This window comes from Mytilus edulis, chromosome 7, assembly GCF_963676685.1.
Source record: "Mytilus edulis chromosome 7, xbMytEdul2.2, whole genome shotgun sequence".
Lineage (NCBI taxonomy): Eukaryota > Metazoa > Mollusca > Bivalvia > Mytilida > Mytilidae > Mytilus > Mytilus edulis.
In genome coordinates, this window is record NC_092350.1 from 91,952,036 (window position 1) to 91,976,197 (window position 24,162).

Sequence of the window (24,162 nt, forward strand, 5' to 3'; positions counted from 1 at the left end):
GGCGCAAACTCTGTCCATAACCTGAGACAATGGTGTAACAGTACATCAGAACAAACTATAAAAATGCCTTGAAAAGGGCTTGATTCATTAAACTGAATCAAAAAAGAAACACATCTAACTAACTTAGAAACATACGACTGGATATGGTAATAACACGTCCCAAGAACAATACGAAAACACCTAGTACAGATTTTGAGTAATTACAGTTACTAAAAAGTTAAATAAATCACAAAAATACTGAACTCCGAGGAAAATTCAAAAACGGAAGGTCCCTCATCAAATTTCAAAATTTAATGATAAAACACATCTAACAAATGGATAACAACTATCATATTACTGACTTGGTACATGCATGTTCAAATGTAGAAAATGGTGGATTAAAGCTAGTTTGATAGCCCTTAACCTCACACTTTTACGACAGTTGCATCACTTTACATTATATTGACAATGATGCGTGAACAGAATGCCACAAAAAGGGGTACAAAAACAACATGGACGCCACCAAAAGCTAGGATGATTTAAGGTGGTGCTCTTGAATGGGAAGCAGATCCTGCTCTACATATGGCACCCGTCGTGTTGCTAGTGTGGTTACAAAACCGATTAATAGTTTAATTTGGTTGGTCACGTTCTGGGAATGGGAAGGGGATCGAAGTTACGACATAAGGAACATATTTATCCGATATCATATAACGAATATTTCATAACGGTCATCCAACTCGTGATGGCGTCCGTAATATTAACGAAATTCAACATTTGGATCTCTTGGGTTTAAAAATGAAAAGGTCTGAACTAGGCAGCAAGAATCATCTATTGTGTCGTAAAGTTTTGTTTTCAACCAACCCTCATAGTCAATTTCTAGATATAAGTCCAAATAAAATGGCAAAATCAAAAACTCAAAAACATAATACCTAATTATAGCAGGCATCTTAGACTCATAAGAAAGAAAAAGATGTCTTTTGTCACTCGGTACTAAATTCTTGATAAAAACAAAATATGTAGTTGTTGTGCCACATTCTAAAAAGATTTGAGTAAATACAATGATAGTGATCTGCTTGTTCCAAAGAATATGATAAATATTTATCACAAATTGAAGGTAGAATTAATACTAAGCCAGGTGGTTTTTTTTCTTGATGTTCATTTTGTGTTTTTAACAACGGCCTTTAAAGCAATTTGTTTTTAAGAAATTATATTCAAACATAAAATTCGATGATTTAATTTCTTTAAGGTACCAATATAAAAGTACTGTTTGGAACTAAATTCCATATTAAGGAACTTGATGTTGATACCGGCAATGTAAAGCTACTTGTTGTGAATCCGGAGATAATGTTTGCCATGGATTACGATGATAAGAACAAGCATATTTACTTTACACAATACGATCATCGTAAAATAATGCGGTATGTATAACGTCTGATATAGATATATTAACTTTACACAATACGATCATCGTAAAATAATGCGGTATGTATAACGTCGGATATAGAAATATTAACTTTACACAATATGATTATCGTAAAATAATGCGGTATGTATAACGTCTGATATACATGTATTAACTCTCCTTCCCGGATACATAATAAGAATAATAAATGTCCGGGTCTTCATGATGTTCGACTAAACATCTTTCTTTAGTAACTATCACCATATTATCGACAATAAAAGACGGTCTTCAGAAGTATTGTGTATATTCTATCAGAGATGGTAATCAGATCTCAGAATCTGCTCCAAGATATTGACTCGTAAAAGAGTCGTAGGCGAGAGTTGATATCGTCTTACGTCAGTTATGCTCTGGAGAGTTACAATTTACGTTTCTGTATATTTAAAACATATATAAACTCTGACATATTCTTTAGGTGACATTTTAAATTTAAGAAAGTTCTGAACATAAAAAGATAAAGATGTGATATGATTCTTAATGAGACAACTCTCAACCATAGACCAAATGACATAGAAATTAACAACTATAGTTCACGGCCATTTATACTGAAATTTGATGTAGTAATACAAAAAATCTTTTTGTTATGCTTTAAATTGACATAAATGCATACAATGCATGACGAAAAATAAACTATGATGACTGATAACTGTTTAAATCCTCCTCTGTTTGTGTTTCATTGTTACCATACCATGTAACCGTATTCATTCCATATACAACTTATCAAAACAAAATATATCATTTTACTTCAAATAGATTTCCTTATCCAGCACAGAATGCAGTTATAGAAAAATTTGTCAACACAGGCAGTGGTCCAGCAGGTATTGCAATCGATTCCGAAAATGGACATGTTTACTGGACTGAATATCAGAGTAACAGGCTCATGCGATGTAGTGTAGCTAGATCCAATGAAGTCCATATAACAACTCTGACAAGCCCTTTTAGTGTACGAATCGATGTATTAAACAGGTATATTTCATACACCACCCTCGAACATAACGATATCAAGAGTGCCAAACATACTTACCTTGGCACTTGTGTAGTGGTCAAAACAGACCTTATGACATGTCCGTCTTGTTCGTATGTAATATAATATTTTACATGTTCCATTAGGAGTCGCCCCAGTAATTATCGAGTTCAATTTACTCAAGTCTATATGGAACCCATTTACTCGTGTATCCCGTAGCCGCACTGTATGTAAGCGGCAATTAAAATAATTATACAATAGGTCTAAAACTTGATTATTAGGTAGTTCTTAGGCATTAAGTAATAGCCTGTAATTTTTCAGTTTATTTCCTGAAATCTATTTTTTATAGAATGGAAATTTAAAAAGCTCAAACACAACAAACAAATTTAATACAATTGGCATATAACTGACTTTGGAATTAAGGTGTGTGTGTGTGTGTGTGTGTTTTGGTTGTACGTCGTATACTGATCAAATTAGGATGCTTATCTTCAGCCCCATCCATCCTCAACAATCCATTCTATGTCTTGCATCTGATGACTGCCATAATGGTTGCTGAATGTTGCCAAAACCAAGTCGTCGTAATGTTACCGCTCCTACTATGTCTATATGTCTCTATGTCAAAATCTTTAACAGTACTATTGGTCGCCTATTGTCGTCCTGCCATTATTCATATAAATAAAGCCAATAGTAGTATACCTCTGTAAAATAGTTTTTCGTTTTTTACTAGTACTAGACACGATAAAAAAAAATTCGACAATATGAAATTGATACGACACAATGAATAGTATCAGATTCAAAAATATGAAACTGAGACTAGCATCAAATCTGTATTTTTCCTCGTTTTTGTTGTCTCATGTCATCATGACAATGAATCCGTGGCTTTTTAAATATTTATATTGGTATCATTTCCTCAGATTTGTGTTACGTGATGTCATGACATTTTCTATTATATAATAGGGTCGTATCTCATATTGTTTGTTTCACAGATCTATATGACGACACAGAATGACACACACATTAGTGGTTCTTTGTTTATTACGGTCCACGTTCTATCACAGAATGACACACACATTAGTGGTTCTTTGTTTATTACGGTTCACGTTCTATCACAGAATGACACACACATTAGTGGTTCTTTGTTTATTAGGGTCAACGTTCTATTTATTTATAGAAGATACTGAAAGAAAAATTAAAACTCTGAAATGATGTCATCCCCATTTATGAAAAAGACGAGCAAGTCTACAAAACGCTATATAGGGAACAATAAGATAGATTTTGAGAAAACAAGTATAATTTTTTTAAACAACCAACCCTTCACCTAAATAGGAACAGTGGTGTAGCTACATAACATTAGATTTAACTTAGTTGAAGAAGGCTTGACTCATATATGTGATCAACAATCAAAGAGACAAAAAGGCAAAGACACTAATCATTGATCTGCAAATTATTAACATTTTTTTTTCCATTTTGCATCAATGGCGTTGTATCTTTTTCAAAAAGCTCCTTAAAGAGTTTATGATTAATGTGTTAATAAATTAAGAGAAAACATATTTATTGTGTCTTCTATTACTGTAATGAATATGATTTGTTGATAACGTTTGATTTTGTCGGTTTATAGACATTGTTATACATTACTGTAATGAATGTGATTTGTTGATAACGTTTGATTTTGTCGGTTTATAGACATTGTTATACATTACTGTAATGAATATGATTTGTTGATAACGTTTGATTTTGTCGGTTTATAGACATTGTTATACATTACTGTAATGAATATGATTTGTTGATAACGTTTGATTTTGTCGGTTTATAGACATTGTTATACATTACTGTAATGAATATGATTTGTTGATAACGTTTGATTTTGTCGGTTTATAGACATTGTTATACATTACTGTAATGAATATGATTTGTTGATAACGTTTGATTTTGTCGGTTTATAGACATTGTTATACATTACTGTAATGAATATGATTTGTTGATAACGTTTGATTTTGTCGGTTTATAGACATTGTTATACATTACTGTAATGAATATGATTTGTTGATAACGTTTGATTTTGTCGGTTTATAGACATTGTTATACATTACTGTAATGAATATGATTTGTTGATAACGTTTGATTTTGTCGGTTTATAGACATTGTTATACATTACTGTAATGAATATGATTTGTTGATAACGTTTGATTTTGTCGGTTTATAGACATTGTTATACATTACTGTAATGAATATGATTTGTTGATAACGTTTGATTTTGTCGGTTTATAGACATTGTTATACATTACTGTAATGAATATGATTTGTTGATAACGTTTGATTTTGTCGGTTTATAGACATTGTTATACATTACTGTAATGAATATGATTTGTTGATAACGTTTGATTTTGTCGGTTTATAGACATTGTTATACATTACTGTAATGAATATGATTTGTTGATAACGTTTGATTTTGTCGGTTTATAGACATTGTTATACATTACTGTAATGAATATGATTTGTTGATAACGTTTGATTTTGTCGGTTTATAGACATTGTTATACATTACTGTAATGAATATGATTTGTTGATAACGTTTGATTTTGTCGGTTTATAGACATTGTTATACATTACTGTAATGAATATGATTTGTTGATAACGTTTGATTTTGTCGGTTTATAGACATTGTTATACATTACTGTAATGAATATGATTTGTTGATAACGTTTGATTTTGTCGGTTTATAGACATTGTTATACATTACTGTAATGAATATGATTTGTTGATAACGTTTGATTTTGTCGGTTTATAGACATTGTTATACATTACTGTAATGAATATGATTTGTTGATAACGTTTGATTTTGTCGGTTTATAGACATTGTTATACATTACTGTAATGAATATGATTTGTTGATAACGTTTGATTTTGTCGGTTTATAGACATTGTTATACATTACTGTAATGAATATGATTTGTTGATAACGTTTGATTTTGTCGGTTTATAGACATTGTTATACATTACTGTAATGAACATGATTTGTTGATAACGTTTGATTTTGTCGGTTTATAGACATTGTTATACATTACTGTAATGAACATGATTTGTTGATAACGTTTGATTTTGTCGGTTTATAGACATTGTTATACATTACTGTAATGAACATGATTTGTTGATAACGTTTGATTTTGTCGGTTTATAGACATTGTTATACATTACTGTAATGAATATGATTTGTTGATAACGTTTGATTTTGTCGGTTTATAGACATTGTTATACATTACTGTAATGAATATGATTTGTTGATAACGTTTGATTTTGTCGGTTTATAGACATTGTTATACATTACTGTAATGAATATGATTTGTTGATAACGTTTGATTTTGTCGGTTTATAGACATTGTTATACATTACTGTAATGAATATGATTTGTTGATAACGTTTGATTTTGTCGGTTTATAGACATTGTTATACATTACTGTAATGAATATGATTTGTTGATAACGTTTGATTTTGTCGGTTTATAGACATTGTTATACATTACTGTAATGAATATGATTTGTTGATAACGTTTGATTTTGTCGGTTTATAGACATTGTTATACATTACTGTAATGAATATGATTTGTTGATAACGTTTGATTTTGTCGGTTTATAGACATTGTTATACATTACTGTAATGAATATGATTTGTTGATAACGTTTGATTTTGTCGGTTTATAGACATTGTTATACATTACTGTAATGAATATGATTTGTTGATAACGTTTGATTTTGTCGGTTTATAGACATTGTTATACATTACTGTAATGAATATGATTTGTTGATAACGTTTGATTTTGTCGGTTTATAGACATTGTTATACATTACTGTAATGAATATGATTTGTTGATAACGTTTGATTTTGTCGGTTTATAGACATTGTTATACATTACTGTAATGAATATGATTTGTTGATAACGTTTGATTTTGTCGGTTTATAGACATTGTTATACATTACTGTAATGAATATGATTTGTTGATAACGTTTGATTTTGTCGGTTTATAGACATTGTTATACATTACTGTAATGAATATGATTTGTTGATAACGTTTGATTTTGTCGGTTTATAGACATTGTTATACATTACTGTAATGAATATGATTTGTTGATAACGTTTGATTTTGTCGGTTTATAGACATTATTATACATTTTTACTGTTATCAAGAACAACAATAAACAGTTAAATTTTGATGATTAGACTTAACTCTATCGAAAAAATAAGAATAAAGTGTGTTCATATTTTGAACTGTAAATTCCAATGTATATATACTTCAGTATTCAATAAATTCAATTGCCTAAAGTTGAAATTCATTCCTTGAAAGGTAACAGATGTCACCACTAGATAATTTGCCATAATGATGATTTATGTCACTTTGTTTTCTCAAAGAGGTCTGCGGAAATTTCCATGAACAAATAAATAGATATAAATTCTGTGATGAATGTTTACACAGTTTTCGCTGTTGTGTCCTGAATGTTGTGACATAAGCCTAAAGTGTTTATGTTATGGTTGCGTATCCAAAACATATAACGGAACCATAAGTATCTATCATACAAGTGGGAGGTTTTGCTACCTATAAAATCAGGTTTAACATACAATTTTCCTCGGACAATGTTTCTACCAACTAAGGAATATGGTTTTCACTTGTTTCGTTGATTTATAGCGTACGATTGTTCAGTTTTTATGGGCCTCCAATCTAGCTTTGGGTTCGGTATTTTAGTTTTACTTTAATACGACCAGGGAAATGTTCGAATTGTCATGTTTTTACATCCTAGTTTATGACACCACCAAATTATATTTATCATCAAATTTGTATTTAAATGAGCAACATCACAATTAAGGTAGGATAAGCTTCTCCATCAGGCTCTCCTAGAATTATTGGATATAGTTTTTGGCTCGCGTCGCTCAGTCTCCAATTTCTACGTATCATGGTTGAAAATGTTTTTTTTTTCTTCGTCTTTCATGTTTCACCTCAACTTTGAGTATGTTATGTTTCCATGGTATCCTACACTTTTTTTTACTGGAAAGAATGCAGCTTTTTTTATAATAAACAGAGGACACGAATCCACCTTAAATCAAAATATGGAATTGGTATTAATATGTATTTGCATTCGAACATTATTTTAACTTAAAGTCAGTTACATATACTTTTTGTTGTAGTATGATAATATTTAAGTTGATTTACAAAGTAAAAAGCAGCATATACATGTATTGATGATTAAAATCAAAGCCTATTATTCTTATATATACCGATTTTGTCTGGCCATTATATAGATGCATGAAAATGAACTTTCTAATATATGATTTGTCAAAAGCTAAGATTGTCTATTCCTGGATAAGACATTTTCAATAATTCGACTTAACAGTTAATTTGTGATGGAATGAAGACGCATTACATTTAAATTTGACCAAGGTTTGCCGCAGAGGTAGATTCTTTATTGATCAATATGTTCATTATACATTATAGAATTATTACATTAAGGGCTAAAACAATTTTCCACGGTTGTAACAAAATTCTAAACATGTGGATTAATATAACCCGTTATTACAGGTGGCTGTACGTCGCTGAACGTTTTGCGCGAATAATAAAAGCAAGATTTAATTATAGTGAAGCTCATGGTATTGTAGATTTAAAGACACGTGTTGACTATATGGATTTAGGTATGTTTTCTTTATCAATGTAAGCAACATAATCCAATATCTGTTCATACGTCATTTTATATGAACTGCTGAGTATATCCATGTTAATTAATCTGATAAAAAACCTATAAAGCTTTGGTTTGTCATTTGAATTGGCCATGTGATTAGGGACTTTCCGATTGAATTTTCCTCGGAGTTCAGTTTTTTTGGAGGGATTTTACTTTAAATTAGTTAGTTAATATTTTCAATTTACCACCCAAGAGTAAAATGAACGACTTGGTTCTGACAATGATGCCGAGAACTTAAACAATCTAAAGTACAAAACATTGACAACTCTATGGCCAAAAAAAGTAAATATCGACGATCGTCTACAAAACAATTCACTGATTTCTAAAGACTGTGTAACATGCATTGAAAACAATTAACAAGACCTTCTTAAATAGCCTATATCAAAAACTTTCAACGTTTTATGCAGAAACATTTCAGCAGCACCTGCATATGGACTGCCGTTTCCTATAATGCTTTCTTTGACATGTTTGATAAATGTTTGCTTCTCACAAGAAAGCTAGTAAACCAGATCTTCCAAATGGCGAAGTTGAAATCTACATTTCGATCATTTTACGGACGCGATCAAAAATTGGTTCACCGCTATGGAATACGTGTTTCACAGATGACAACGGATATGTCCCAATATCGTTGAAGCAATTCTGTTTCCCTCTTTCAAATATTACCCACCGAATAAGACTTATTAACGCGGTTGTACTTGTATGAGTAATACGAGGGGTGTCACATGCTGACGAGATCTCTTAACTTTTCGATTCACATGATATCATCCCGGCTTTGGATGGGGTTCTCTAGCTTGATCTTTAAATTTATATGCTGTATTTTGTACATGTTGTTTGAGTATTTTGTCTTTTACAATTTTTGCAATGGCGTTGTCGGTGTTCTTTTGAATGTCTCTTTGGTATTTTTCGAATGTCTCTTTGGTATCTTTCGACTCCCTTAACAATTAGATTTTGTTCGGTATTATACTTCTGATTGTTGTTAACAAATGCAGTTCTTTGATAAAGTCATTTGACGAATAGTTTAGACGTCGATTTACTAGGCGTCATCTTAGTTAATGTTATTGATTATTTTTTGTATGTCATGCTGGAAGAAAATAAAGAGAATGTTCTGTGATATTAACGTTTTTGTTAGACAGGAATGAAGACAAACTATATTGGACAACTTTTCATTACCCTGGTAACTTAAAATCAGCAAGTGTCAGAGGATGTGATGTTAAAACACTTTATACAACGGGGCATACAGATCAGTTCTGTCCTATTGGTGTTTATGGTGGTGCAATATTCTATACCAGTAATAAAAACCTATTAATGTTGAATAAAACTGAAAGACATTCACCAACTAGTGTGTATACCGACAGTAACAACATATATAGTATATATGTGTATCACCAAAGGGGTAATATATTTTTTTTAGATCATTATTCGATATTTGTCATCACTTTTTATGCTCAGTTACAGAAAGCAAAATTCTCTTCATATACAATGAGTTCATTTTTCAATTTATTATGATTTCCTTTATAATAATAATTCATTTAGTATGATTGATTGTTTGTTGTGTGTACTTTCTTGCTGTAAATTATGTTTGCTTTTTCCAAATAAGCATGTCTTACTTTTTTTTTATTTGATCTTGATTACATATATACATGTATCTGTCTTGATTACATATATACATGTATCTGTCTTGATTACATATATACATGTATCTGTCTTGATTACATATATACATGTATCTGTCTTGATTACATATATACATGTATCTGTCTTGATTACATATATACATGTATCTGTCTTGATTACATATATACATGTATCTGTCTTGGACGACTATTATAATACGTTTAAATGGTTGTTTGTTTATCATTTAACTACGATATAAAGTATGCGGAAAAATTATTTAGCAAAAACACAGATATAAAGATATGAACAACTTTTTATTAATTTTATGAAAGATCTCATCAATGACAATGTTCATTTTTGAATAGCGTTTGCATGTAAAACAGATGTAAATGTAAAGAACGTACTGGTCATTGACACGTCAAACTGACGGTTTGTCTATTTCAGATGCATCAGTGGCGGTAGAATTAAAACAATTGGTTTATACTGCAACTCTGAATATTGTTTTGTTAAAATATTTATAATTCTTTAGAGAAATTTATCTCATAAAATTGTTGCCGTAGAGGCTTACTAAATAACAACTCGCATTGTTCTGGGAGTAGTGTATCCAACGTCTGTACACGTCCATACGCTTATTAAACGCTTATTTAACGCAATTCGCTTTATTGATATAACGTATATGATACTCGAATTATTGCTGTTGTTTTCAACATTATGTATATATAAAATTGTGTGCTTTTAATTCGACAGATTCGTATAATAAACATATATCTTTAAGATAGCTAATTTGCTACAGTGAATACTTTGTCACATGTCGATGATATGCAAATGATATTTGAAAATATTACACAGTTCTTGGTGCATTTTTTTCATTTTCTAAGAGGTACGTAACATATATTAGTTTAAATACTTCTATCATATTCAAATTATTTTGCATTTAAGTATCAGAACACGAAGACTTTACTTCCAATTTATGAAAGAGGGGCGAAAGATACCAGCGGAACAGTCAAACTCATAGATTGAAAATAAACTGATTACGCCATGATAACGCCATGGCTAACAAATAAAAAGACAAACAGAACAATAATAGTACACAAGACACAACATAGAAAACTAAAGACTTAGCAATACGAACCTCACCAAAAACTGTGGGTGATCTCATGTATTTCGGATGGTAAGCTGATCATGTACAACAATCACATCAGACTTTTTTTATTCGTACGACAGCTATCAATTTCACAAAACAATCTCGCAGTATATGTAAACAACAGATGTAAAGAGATCAATGATTAGAGATAGACAAATACATTCGTTAAAGCAGCAAATACTTTCATCTTAAACGGTTAAAACATATCTTAATGTGCGTGTGATTAGATATAATTAGATGTGGTATGAGTGTCAATATGTCTCAACTCTCCATCCAAATTAGATATAATCAGATGTGGTATGAGTGTCAATATGTCTCAACTCTCCATCCAAATTAGATATAATCAGATGTGGTATGAGTGTCAATATGTCTCAACTCTCCATCCAAATTAGATATAATCAGATGTGGTATGAGTGTCAATATGTCTCAACTCTCCATCCAAATTAGATATAATCAGATGTGGTATGAGTGTCAATATGTCTCAACTCTCCATCCAAATTAGATATAATCAGATGTGGTATGAGTGTCAATATGTCTCAACTCTCCATCCAAATTAGATATAATCAGATGTGGTATGAGTGTCAATATGTCTCAACTCTCCATCCAAATTATATATAATCAGATGTGGTATGAGTGTCAATATGTCTCAACTCTCCATCCAAATTAGATATAATCAGATGTGGTATGAGTGTCAATATGTCTCAACTCTCCATCCAAATTAGATATAATCAGATGTGGTATGAGTGTCAATATGTCTCAACTCTCCATCCAAATTAGATATAATCAGATGTGGTGTGAGTGTCAATATGTCTCAACTCTCCATCCAAATTAGATATAATCAGATGTGGTATGATTGTCAATATGTGTCAACTCTCCATCCAAATCATAAAAGATGAAAGTACGGTCTTTAACACACAGAGTTGGCTCACACCGAACAGCTTGGTAGGTTGTATTCAAATATGGTATTCGAGTGTACAAGATTGTCATCCTAGTGGTGCCTTTAATTTTATTTTAGTTTATTTTAAATTTTCCAGAAAAATTGACCAGCAGTAAAAAAAGCTTAAATTTATTAAAAATATTTCACATGAAATTACTTGAATAAATTAGAATAGCATGATTTAATCGGAAAAATCTATTTTTTACGACAGATGTGTTGAGAAACAAAATAAAGACAACTGCAAATGCAAAGGAAAAATAACTTCAAGAATAAACATGTTAAGGCAAGTATACAAGAAGCATTCTACAGATTTATGTTCAACCATACATATAAACATGTTAGGGCAGGTATACAAGAAGCATTTTACAGATGTTTGTTCAACCATTCATATTAACATGTTAAGGCAAGTACACAAGAAGCATTTTACAGATGTTTGTTCAACCATACATATAAACATGTTAAGGCAGGTATACAAGAAGCTTTTTACAGATGTTTGTTCAACCATTCATATAAATATGTTAAGGCAGGTATACAAGAGGCATTCTACAGATGTTTGTTCAACCATTCATATAAACATGTTAAGGCAGGTATACAAGAAGCATTTTACAGATGTATATTCAACCATTCATATAAACATGTTAAGGCAGGTATACAAGAAGCATTCTACAGATGTATATTCAACCATTCATATAAATATGTTAAGGCAGGTATACAAGAAGCATTCTACAGATGTATATTCAACCATTCATATAAACATGTTAAGGCAAGTATACAAGAAACATTCTTCAGTTGTATGTTCAACCATACAAATAAACATGTTAAGGCAGGTATACAATAATCATTCTACGGAAGCATGTTAAACAATAACTTTGACCAAAAAACTTTGTTCTCCCTAGTCTAAAACTGTTGTATTGTTCAGTCGTGAAATGAAGTATTTCTATACCATGCCACCAGAAACGGTGCAGTTTAACAACACTTTGAAAAAGTAAGTTCTGTCATTGAATAGATAGCTCTGCGAGTAAATTTCTAATGTACGAGAGTAACACGTGTCTAGTAGCCAGCATTTCTTTTAAGGAATCAAGATACTGATATTGTATTCTGACATTGACAGTGTTTTGAAACTATATAGTATTACGAAATGTAAAGCTGCTCTTATTTCTGGCTATACATGTACTTTTATTCGTTTTTGGTTTGATCAGCTCCTCGGTTATTGATAAGTTTCGGATTTAATCAGCTCCTCGGTTATTGATTAGTTTCGGATTTAATCAGCTCCTCGGTTATTGATAAGTTTCGGATTTAATCAGCTCCTCGGTTATTGATTAGTTTCGGATTTAATCAGCTCCTCGGTTATTGATAAGTTTCGGATTTAATCAGCTCCTCGGTTATTGATAAGTTTCGGATTTAATTATAGTTGGGCCTCGATCATCACTATAGAGATATGTGTAATCGATATGCGAATCTGATGTTGGGAATTGGTACCGTTTGTTTTTGCAATTATTTCCATTGTTTAAAAGAGAAACGAAAGATACCAGAGGGACAGTCAAACTCATAAATCGAAAATAAACTGAAAACGCCATGTCAAAAAAGTAAAAAGACAAACAGACAAACAATAGTACACATGACACAACATAGAAACTAAAGAAAAAGCAACACGAACCCAACTAGGGGTGATCTCAGGTGTCCCGGAAGGGTAGGTAGATCCTGCTCCACATGTGCCACCCGTTGTTTTTAACTTTTATTTAAATTTATGATATATGAACGACATCTAAAAGGTCTTTAAAATGTATTCGTTTTTTAATTAACAGGAACATAGATTGATGCCACAGACAATGTTAAAAGTCGTGCAAAAACAAGAGATAGACTAGAAACCGATATTGACTCAATAGTAAAGTTAGGGTTGTGATATTTAATGGTTACAGGAAACAGAATATCCAAAAAAACAAGAGATACAGATATTGACTCAATGGTAAAGTAAGGATTGTGACATATAATGGTTACAGGAAACGGAATATCACTATATAACAATTGTTATGTCACGAAGCTTAGACATAACGATTGAACCATTCTAAAGAATCCATCTCTATTCAAGGCAAAGACTCTATTCCTAAAAAAACATCTATCTTTGGCCTTTCAACTGTTGTGATTGGACCGCAATTTTGTGATTGGACCGGCACCTTTTGATTGGACCGCCACTGATTAGTCTTCTGTAGACGAAATGTGTCTGTCTGTTTGTTCGTTCTTTCATGAAGCTCACCGAATAGGAACAATAGGAAAAGTGAGCTGTGATATTTTATGGTTATAGGAAACAAAATATCCCTAAAACAAGAGATAAACTAGAAACCGATATTGACTCAATAGTAAAGTTAGGATTGTGACATTAAATGGTAATAGGAAACGGAAAATCACAAAACAAGAGATAGAATAGAAACAGATATTTATATGTTACGAACATGTATCATTACTCGTAACGATCTAGCGCCCTCGTTAGAAAGTTTTTTTGGCTAATATCTAGACGTTTTATACATTATGAATTGTTTAATGGTTTAATGTTAGTGTAAAATCATGATCAACTCTGAAATTTTTAAAAATATACAGAGAGGGAAAGAACGTGTTTTGTTTATCATGCACTCCAGCAGCACCTGCATACGGGATATATATCTCCCAATTGATACGATATTCCCGTGCTTGCATTTCCTATCATGATTTTCTTGATAGAGGGTTGCTGCTCACAAGGAAGATATCAAACCAAGTGTTCCAAATGGTGAAGTTGAAATCATCCCTTCGTAAATTTTACGGACGCCATCACGAGTTGGTTGACCGTTATGGAATAACAATTCACAAATGATATCGGATATGTTCCTTACGTCGTAACTACAAACCCCTTTCCTTTTATGAATGTGACCTACCGAATTAGACTAGTTACCGGATTTGTTATCACATAAGCAACACGACGGGTGCCACATGTGGAGCAGGATCTGCTTACCCTTCCGGAGCACCTGATATCACCCCTAGTTTTTTTGGTGGGGTTCGTGTTGTTTATTCTTTAGTTTTCTATGTTGTGTCGTGTATGCTGTTGTTTGTTTGTCTTTTTTCATTTTTAGCCATGGCGTTGTCAGTTTGTTTTAGATTTATGAGTTTGACTGTCCCTTTGATATCTTTCGTCCCTCTTTTACAAGTCATTATATTTTTTAAAGTGTTAAATTTATAAGTTAAGCTACAATGTATACCATAGGTGTTTTTGTTGCTGTTGTTATATTACTTTATATACGTCTATTATTTACATGTGTGTAATAGTAGATTAATTACGTTTATCCATATTGTTAACATTGTATGTAGAGAGCCTTATTAAAAATTGATTTAATCTAAATGAGTTACTCTCTTTAAATAAAGATATTATTAGTATTATTAGGTCTTTCCACTTTTTAAGGAAAGACCTTTTGTTTTTCTTCTGATTATTTGGCTTCTTCTTTTTTTTCTTCTGTCGTCTGAGATGCTTTTTTGTTTTACAACATATTGAATGGATGTTTGGCCAATGATGTTGTACAGTAATTAGGGTTTCAAAACTCACCCTGTGTGACCGAACACTTATTCTTATAGGAGTTATATCCACGCGTCCCCTTTTCTTGTTATTCCTATATCTTTAAAACGGTAGAGATTTTATCAAACTGTTTTCACCAAATTGTTCTTTTACTCTTAAGAATGATTTGGTTAATTTTTACTGGAGTGGTCGGAAGACATCTAATGGGAGTTATACCCCTTTGAAAATATAAGATAGGATGGATAAATTCATACGGTATAAGTCGTAGAGGCATACTGTCTTTTCATATGAAGTTATTGGTCCATTTGAAGAAAATTGAGGTCAAGGTCAAAGGTCAAGGCCATGTTATAAATTTTGAATGTTGCTTGTTATCGTAATTCAAAAGAGACTGGTACAGTTAATGATATGACGTGTTTGCCAAATAACTGTTTGCAATAAGGCGCAACTTCAACCTATTTCAGTCGAAGTGTTTTGATTAACCCTTATAGGAGTTTTCTCCCCTTATGTATTTGAAATCAGTATTTCTCCACAACCATACAAGTGATTGACCTCGAGTTTTCCGATTTGAGTTCACTGACCTTTGACTTTGAAATTAAGGTCAAGGTCAAAGGTCATGTTGACGTTCTAGATTTTGACCTGTGTAAAAGAAAATATTGTTCATTATAAAACAATTAAGTGTCCTGCATATACCTATTAATCTAATTTTTTTATGTCAGTTTGAAGTACCAAATCACATCGACAAGGAGTGACATTTTCTAACATCGTTTTTGAAATGTCATTCTTATTATCAAGGTGGAAAGACATTCAATAGTTCTCTGAAGAATTGGTTTTTGGTTATCATTATTATCATTATTATATATTATCGTCATATACAACGATCCGCCCCTAAACTGAGACAGTGGTGTAACAGCACATCATTAGAAACAAGCTATAAAAATGAATTGAAAAAGACTTAATTCATCAGATGGATACACAAATGGAGATACATCTAACTAAAACACAGACTGGATTTGGCAAGTTCAGGTCCCTTTAATGGTCCTATCAAACGGTTCTGCGCTTTAAAACCAGGTTAAATCCACCATTTTCTACATTTGAAAATGCATGTACCAAGTCAGGAATATGACAGTTGGTGTTCATTCGTTTGATATGTGATATCATTTGATTTTTGTGATTCTACTTTTTACATTTCAACTACAAAAACACACTTCATACAGATCTGAAAGTATACTCGCAGTTACCTTAATTCAAAGTCAACAACATCAAATAAAAAAAAATCACGCATCTTAGAAAACAAATTGGCCTTTTAAAAAAAATTAGTCAGGCATTCCATAGAAATATCAGTAAAATGGTCCAATAGATACAATGGGGAAAATGTATTGTTACGGCCAGAAATCGCCTTTAAATTGTAGCCAACAAAAGACACAAATCAATACTAAAATTTAACAATATTTATTATACAAAAGTTTACAAGAAGTATTTTACAAATATTACTGATAACTTAACTGTCAAAATATGAGTCCACTCTTTTATCTTTATCTGTATCCGGAAATCTTTCGGAATCCAATCTGAATATTATGTTCACTACTAAGGTCACAATCCAGTATGATGTTGTTTGTAGAATAAAAGTGTCAATCCAAATGCCGTGAATACTAATGTCTATCAATGTCTAAGTCCAAGTTTAATTATGAGAGTTTAACTTTAGTGTCTGTATATATAGTGTTGTCATGGAAAATTCTAGAACACTCTATAATGGAACATTGTGGAAAATCCTGGAAAGTTACAACGGAAGTTTCTGGAATAACGTAGAAGTTAAAATTACGCATCTTTTATAAGGATCATTCTAGAAAGTTCCAATCATTCTGTGATTGTTCCAGTGATTCCTAAACTGCACAGTTATAAGATTATTTGGTAAACAACTATCAGGCCATACAACACAAATTAGGCCAACATAAATAAACATAATAATTACAATATCATAACACCTCCCCCCTTAAAAGAAGTTTTAGTGTAACAAAAACTTATCATGAATAATATGAACAAAAATACATAATATATACAAAGTGATTTAATAAGCTCTAGATAAAGCATCAGCTATTACATAATGTTTTACAATACATCATATTCCTGTAACAATAAACTCCACCTAGTCAACCTCTGATTCTTGTTTCTCATTTTATGCATGAAGGTGAGAGGATTATGATCAGTATAAACAAGAATAGGATATACAGTGGGATTCAAATATACATCAAAATGTTGAAGTGCTGACAACATTGCAAAACACTCTTTTTCAATAGTTGAATAATTTTTCTGATGTTTATCTAATTTCTTAGAAAAAATATGATATAGGTTTTTCAACATTATCATCTGTCTCTTGATATAAAACAGCTCCAATTCCTACATCGCTTGCATCAACGGCAAGTTTAAATTGTTTTTCAAAGTCTGGAGTAATCAGAACTGGACTATTAATTAAAAGTGATTTGCTATTTTCAAAAGCGTTTTGACAATTTTCACTCCAGATAAATTGAGAATCTTTTCGTAAAAGATGAGTCAATGGTTGAACCACAGTAGCAAAATTTGAACAAAATTTTCTGTAAAATCCAATCATGCCTAAATATCTCATAAGTTGTTTTCTATTTGTATGAGGAGGAAATTTGGAAATAGCTTCCACTTTAGCCATAATAGGTTTCACTTGACCTTGGCCAACTGTATGCCCTAAATAATCAACAGTGGCCTGACAAAATTCACTTTTACCAAGATTAACAGTCAAATTTGATTGTGACAATCTATCAAAAGTATCATACAAATGTGTTAAATGTTGTTCCCAGCTATCACTACATACAATTAGATCATCAATATAAGCATAACAACAGTTTAAATCTTTTATAACATTATTGATCATTCTTTGAAATGTAGCTGGTGCACTTTTCATGCCAAACGGCATTACACTATATTGAAATAAGCCATCTGGTGTAACAAAAGCTGATATTTCACGAGCTCTCTGTGTCAGTGGAACTTGCCAATAACCTTTCAATAAATCAAATTTGCTCACAAATTTTGCTTGACCAATGTTGTCAATACAATCGTCTATCTTTGGAATCGGATAGGAATCAGATTTTGAGACTGAATTTACTTTTCTGAAATCAGTCACGAAACGAAAGGTTTTATCTGGTTTTGGCACAAGGAGACAAGGAGAGCTCCATTCACTGTTACTCGGCTCAATAATATCATTGTCAAGCATATATTTAATTTCTTTTCTCATAGCTTCAAGTTTGAGTGGATTAAGCCTGTAAGGATGTTGCTTAATTGGAGAAGCATCTCCTACATCAACATCATGACAAACAGCAGTGGTTTTGTTTGGCACATCTGGAAAAAGATTTTTAAAAGAAAATACCAAATTTTTTATTTCTTCTCTACGATCAAAAGACAGATGTGCAAGTTTTGAATCTAAATTTGACAAAATTTCTGAATTTTTCAATCTAACTGTCTCTTCCATAGTTTTACAACTAAAAGTTGGTTCAATTACATCTGGTTTGTCATGATTGTTCTCAAATTTAACCATGCCTAAAGTGGCAACTGGTTTACTATCACATAGTACATTAGTACGCTCAAAATATGGTTTTAACATATTAATATGACACACTCTATTTTGTTTGCGCCGACCTGGAGTTTTTACAATATAATTCAAATCATTAATTTTACTCTCTATTGTATAAGGACCACAATATTTAGCCTGTAAAGGATGTCCAGGGACAGGCAGAAATACAAGTACCTTATCACCAGGCTCAAAAACTCTGTCCCTGGCATCTTTATCATACCATATTTTCATCTTGTTCTGTACATTTTTTAAGTTTTTCTGAGCAATTTGACAAGCAGTATACAATTTTTCTTTAAATCTAGATACATAGTCTAAAAGATTCAAGTCAGTATGTTCAGTAAGCCACTTTTCCTTAATCAATTTTAACGGTCCCCTTACAGTATGGCCAAATACCAACTCAAAGGGACTAAATCCAAGGGATTCTTGAACAGCCTCTCGGACTGCAAAAAGTAGAAAGTGAACTCCATCATCCCAGTCTCTGTCAAATTGAAGACAAAAAGTTCTAATCATGTTCTTCAATATTGATGAAAACGTTCTAAGGCACCTTGAGATTCTGGATGGTACGCACTTGATCTATACTGAGCAATCCCTAACTGGTACACGACTTGCTGGAATAAACCTGACATGAAATTTGATCCCTGGTCGGACTGTATAGACTTAGGAAGTCCTACTAATGTGAAAAATTTGATCAAAGCTTTGACGATAGTAGGTGTCTTGATATTTCTGAGCGGAATAGCTTCAGGAAAGCGGGTAGATGTACACATGATTGTCAATAAATATGCATTTCCAGTCTTGGTCTTTGGTAAAGGTCCAACACAGTCAATTAGAACTCTGCTGAAAGGTTCGTCAAAGGCTGGAATAGGCAGAAGTGGTGCTGGTGGTATTTTCTGGTTAGGTTTACCAACAACCTGGCATGTATGACATGATTTGCAGTATTCTGCAACATCATTTCTAAGTTTAGGCCAGTAAAAATGCTGCAAGATCTTAAGGCAAGTCTTCCTTATACCTAAGTGTCCAGCCAAGGGGGTGTCATGGGCAAGACCAATAATTTCTTGTCTATAAACTTTAGGCACCACCACTTGGTACACCACTCTCCATTCCTCCTCTGGGGGAGCATCAGGAGGCCTCCACTTCCTCATTAAAATGCCGTCCTGATGGTAATAGCATTCGGCCACTTTGTCTGCTTCCTCCTGTGGTTGAGCTCTCTGGCTGAGCTGAAGAACCTCAGGGTCTTTATGTTGTTCTTCAGATAAATTCTTTCGGTCTAATGAATGGCTGTTTACATCTGGCCATGGCATAATAACATTTTTGTTAACACTAGGTGGTTTTATAATTGCCTTTTCTGAGTTACCAGGACCTTCAATGTCAGCTATGAAAGTGTCAGAGAGGTCCATATAATCAAACTGGTTTTCTTGCAAATCCTCATCTTGTTGTTTTCTAGCCATCGCCCTAGTGACAGCACAAGCTGGATACAATTCAGCATCATCTTCAGGTAATTTAACATCCACCACCGGTTCACTGGTAACAATTGGTTCAGCAACCACTTTGTTCCTAGCTAGATCATTTCCTAGCAATAACGTAACACCCTCAATGGGGAGATTAGGACGAACACCCACAATAACTGGTCCAGTTATCAAATCTGACTTCAGATAAATACGATGGAGAGGAACATCTATACAACCTAACTCTACACCTTGTAACAAAACGGAGGCACCAACAGAAGTCTTCTCGGACAAAGGAAACACACCTTCTAACAATAAAGACTGAGAAGCTCCAGTGTCTCGTAAAATCTTAATAGGCTGAAGAGTGGTATCCTCAACAATAGAAATAAACCCATCAGACATAAAGGGTTTATATTCCTCCATGTAATCACAAAAACTGGACTTAAAAGCCTGACTCGCAGGACATTCCAATGTACTGGTAATATAAGGTGTCGTACAAGCACTGGTCTTTGGCTTATTATCTCGTTCATTCTTCTTCTGGAGTCTAAAACAATCAGCCATCAGGTGACCAATCTTCTTACAATAAGCACAAGTCAGTGACTTCTTCTCAAAAGTATCAAATTTTGGACTAGACATATTATAACTGGACTGACTCTTATTCTGTGGAACAGGCTTACTATCAGTACGCTCAGTGCTTTGATTTTTGTAATTTCCACTGGAAGTATTAACATTTTGACTCTTGAAACTTCTTTTATGTGAAAGGGTATAATTATCTGAAATTACAGCTGCATCATGTATTGTCCCAACCGTTTTGTCGTCTAAATGTGTTTTTAAGTCTAAATGAACACATTGTTTGAACTCTTCTAATAACATCAATTGTCTTAGGTTATCAAAATTGTTATCTGTTTTCTTTGAAGTAAGCCATTTATCAAATAAATCTTCTTTTTCCCGAGCAAATTCCACATAGGTTTGCGAATCAAACTTTTTATAAGATCTAAATTTCTGTCTATATGCTTCTGGTACTAGCTCATAAGCTTTCAAAACTTCCTGTTTCAACGTGTCATAATCGGAACTTTTTTCTGATGGAAGTGCGGAGTATATTTCAGCTGCCTTACCCTCAAAAACACTTTGCAGCATCGTAGTCCAATACGGCATTGGCCATTTCAAATTATTAGCAATTTTCTCAAACTGTGGAAAATATTTATCAACTGTTTTTTCACAAAATTTCGGAACCAAACGTATATTTTTTGCTGCATCAAAATAATCTGATTTCGACTGGACTTTAGTGTTGCTTTCTTCTTTGACCATTTCAATTTTCAGTTTTTCCATCTCTAGCCTTTCTCTCATTTCAAGTTCTTTTAATTTAAATTCATCTTCTTTTTCTTTTTTCTCCATTTCTAACCTTTCCTTCATTTCCAGTTCTGCCTGTTTTAATTTAAATTCATCTTCTTTTCTTTCTCCATCTCCTTCAAATTCATTTCCAGTTCTTTTAGTTTGAGTTCATGTTCTAATTCAAGCTGTTTTAATAGATACTTTAAAAACTAATTTCAGTTCTTTAGCAAGCAACACTAATTCCTCTTTCTTTAAATTATCAAAACTCTCCAGGTCTGGCGTTTTCAAAAATTTACCAGCATCAAATGCCATTTTGTAGAATTTTGTTGGCTAGTAATAAAAAAAATACTAAACAAATTTTGAATATAATATTTTAAGATCCCGGACGAGCCCCCAATTTCTGTTACGGCCAGAAATCGCCTTTAAATTGTAGCCAACAAAAGACACAAATCAATACTAAAATTTAACAATATTTATTATACAAAAGTTTACAAGAAGTATTTTACAAATATTACTGATAACTTAACTGTCAAAATATGAGTCCACTCTTTTATCTTTATCTGTATCCGGAAATCTTTCGGAATCCAATCTGAATATTATGTTCACTACTAAGGTCACAATCCAGTATGATGTTGTTTGTAGAATAAAAGTGTCAATCCAAATGCCGTGAATACTAATGTCTATCAATGTTTAAGTCCAAGTTTAATTATGAGAGTTTAACTTTAGTGTCTGTATATATAGTGTTGTCATGGAAAATTCTAGAACACTCTATAATGGAACATTGTGGAAAATCCTGGAAAGTTACAACGGAAGTTTCTGGAATAACGTAGAAGTTTAAATTACGCATCTTTTATAAGGATCATTCTAGAAAGTTCCAATCATTCTGTGATTGTTCCAGTGATTCCTAAACTGCACAGTTATAAGATTATTTGGTAAACAACTATCAGGCCATACAACACAAATTAGGCCAACATAAATAAACATAATAATTACAATATCATAACAGTATGCAGGGGGATATCTTGGTATCTAATTAGATTTATCCACGAGCAAGTACAAAAAGAGAAGCATTTGTAAAGAGTTTGAAAATTAACTTCGTTATTGACAAACACTTTCCTTTTTTTTCACATAATACTACAATTAAGTTATGCCTATGATTAAAGTGTTAACTGATTTTTATTTTTTTGAGGAAGTAGTTATAGATGAAAAAGGTTACTAACCGTTTCCAATAATTGTATTTATTGCTCTGCAAATATATAATGTAGCTTTTAGCGGAAAATAAAACTTTCACCTGGCAAATTAAAAAATAACGTATTCTACATAAATCTTCCCTATCAGAAATTTAATCGTTATGTCTCTTATTACAATTGTATGAAGTACATTCACAGACGTATGTTATTACATTAAATGTGACATTCGTCTCAAACCTTAAAATAAATTCATTATATGGATGATGTAACAATGTATAAAGAAATAATTTAATTTCCTGTATGCATCATAAAACGCTGACACTCCTGATTCCGGTGGGTTTCAAGTTGCTCAGTCTTTAAATTATGACGAAGTGTTTTGTAAATACATGTAGTTATAAGTTGTTTTCATGTTTTATTTTAGTTTTATCTTGGTACCATTGATAACTTTCGCTACCACCCCATTTTTACAGTTGCTGAATGTCAGTCAACGTCTGGTTATATGGGAGATAAAGTTCATTCTAAATTCTTATACATTTGTAGATTTTAAATGTTCATGGTGAACGCAAATCCAGAAAGGCGTTTCAAACCCATTGAATTAATAACAATAAGTGTTATTTTTTCTTGTCTGACACTGAACTGGTAACAGGATTGTGTTAAATACTCTGAGGATTAGATATAGATGATTTAAGAAAAAAAAAACAAGTTTGTAATGTATCCATCTAATTTTAAGCGCCCTCGAGGAAGAAAATTACAAAGAACTGTGTCGGACTAACTACATTTCTAAACAGTTATTTTCATTTGCACATGTTGTCTTTTGTTTCTATGTTCCTATAAGGCATATTGCAACTAGTGTATTCAAATGCATGTTTAACATGCACGACTTTCAGTTTGTTTTTTATCTTTCCTTTCCAAAGAGGGGCGAATGATTCCATAGGGACATTCAAACTCATCAATCTAAAATAATCTGATAACGCCATTGCTAAAAAGATAAAAAAAAAAAAAAAAAAAAAAGTCAAACAGACAAATAATAGTACAATTGACACAACATGGAAACTTTAGACTAAGCAACACCATCAAAAACTAGGGGTGATTTTAGGTTCTCAGGAAGAGTAAACAGTTCCTGCTCTACATGTGGCACCAGTGTTGTAGCTCATGTATTAGAGTATTAACCCGGTGATAAGTTTTATTCGGTGGGGATCATTTGGGGGAAAGCGGTAAGGATGTAGTTACGATTATTGGAAGAT

At 32.3% G+C, this 24,162-nt stretch overlaps 1 protein-coding gene and 1 long non-coding RNA gene across 4 annotated transcripts in view; one reads left to right on the forward strand and one right to left on the reverse strand.

Annotated features, from left to right (window-relative positions):
* Nucleotides 1-24,162, reverse strand: part of LOC139482485 (uncharacterized) — a 250,762-nt gene that overhangs the window by 186,393 nt on the left and 40,207 nt on the right. The gene's annotated exons all lie outside the window — the stretch shown is intronic.
* LOC139482459 (very low-density lipoprotein receptor-like) lies at nucleotides 1,031-15,160 on the forward strand. Of its 3 annotated transcripts, none has more exons than XM_071266359.1 (6): nucleotides 1,031-1,397; nucleotides 2,192-2,404; nucleotides 7,970-8,079; nucleotides 9,256-9,519; nucleotides 12,033-12,104; nucleotides 13,627-15,160. In XM_071266359.1, the coding sequence occupies exons 1-5, from the start codon at nucleotides 1,324-1,326 to the stop codon at nucleotides 12,080-12,082; spliced, it is 711 nt and encodes a 236-aa protein (XP_071122460.1). In that variant the 5' UTR covers nucleotides 1,031-1,323; the 3' UTR covers nucleotides 12,083-12,104; nucleotides 13,627-15,160. The 3 variants fall into 3 exon arrangements, with proteins under 3 accessions (XP_071122460.1, XP_071122461.1, XP_071122462.1); XM_071266360.1 differs by lacking the exon at nucleotides 1,031-1,397 and adding an exon at nucleotides 1,430-1,461; XM_071266361.1 differs by lacking the exon at nucleotides 1,031-1,397 and adding an exon at nucleotides 1,516-1,525.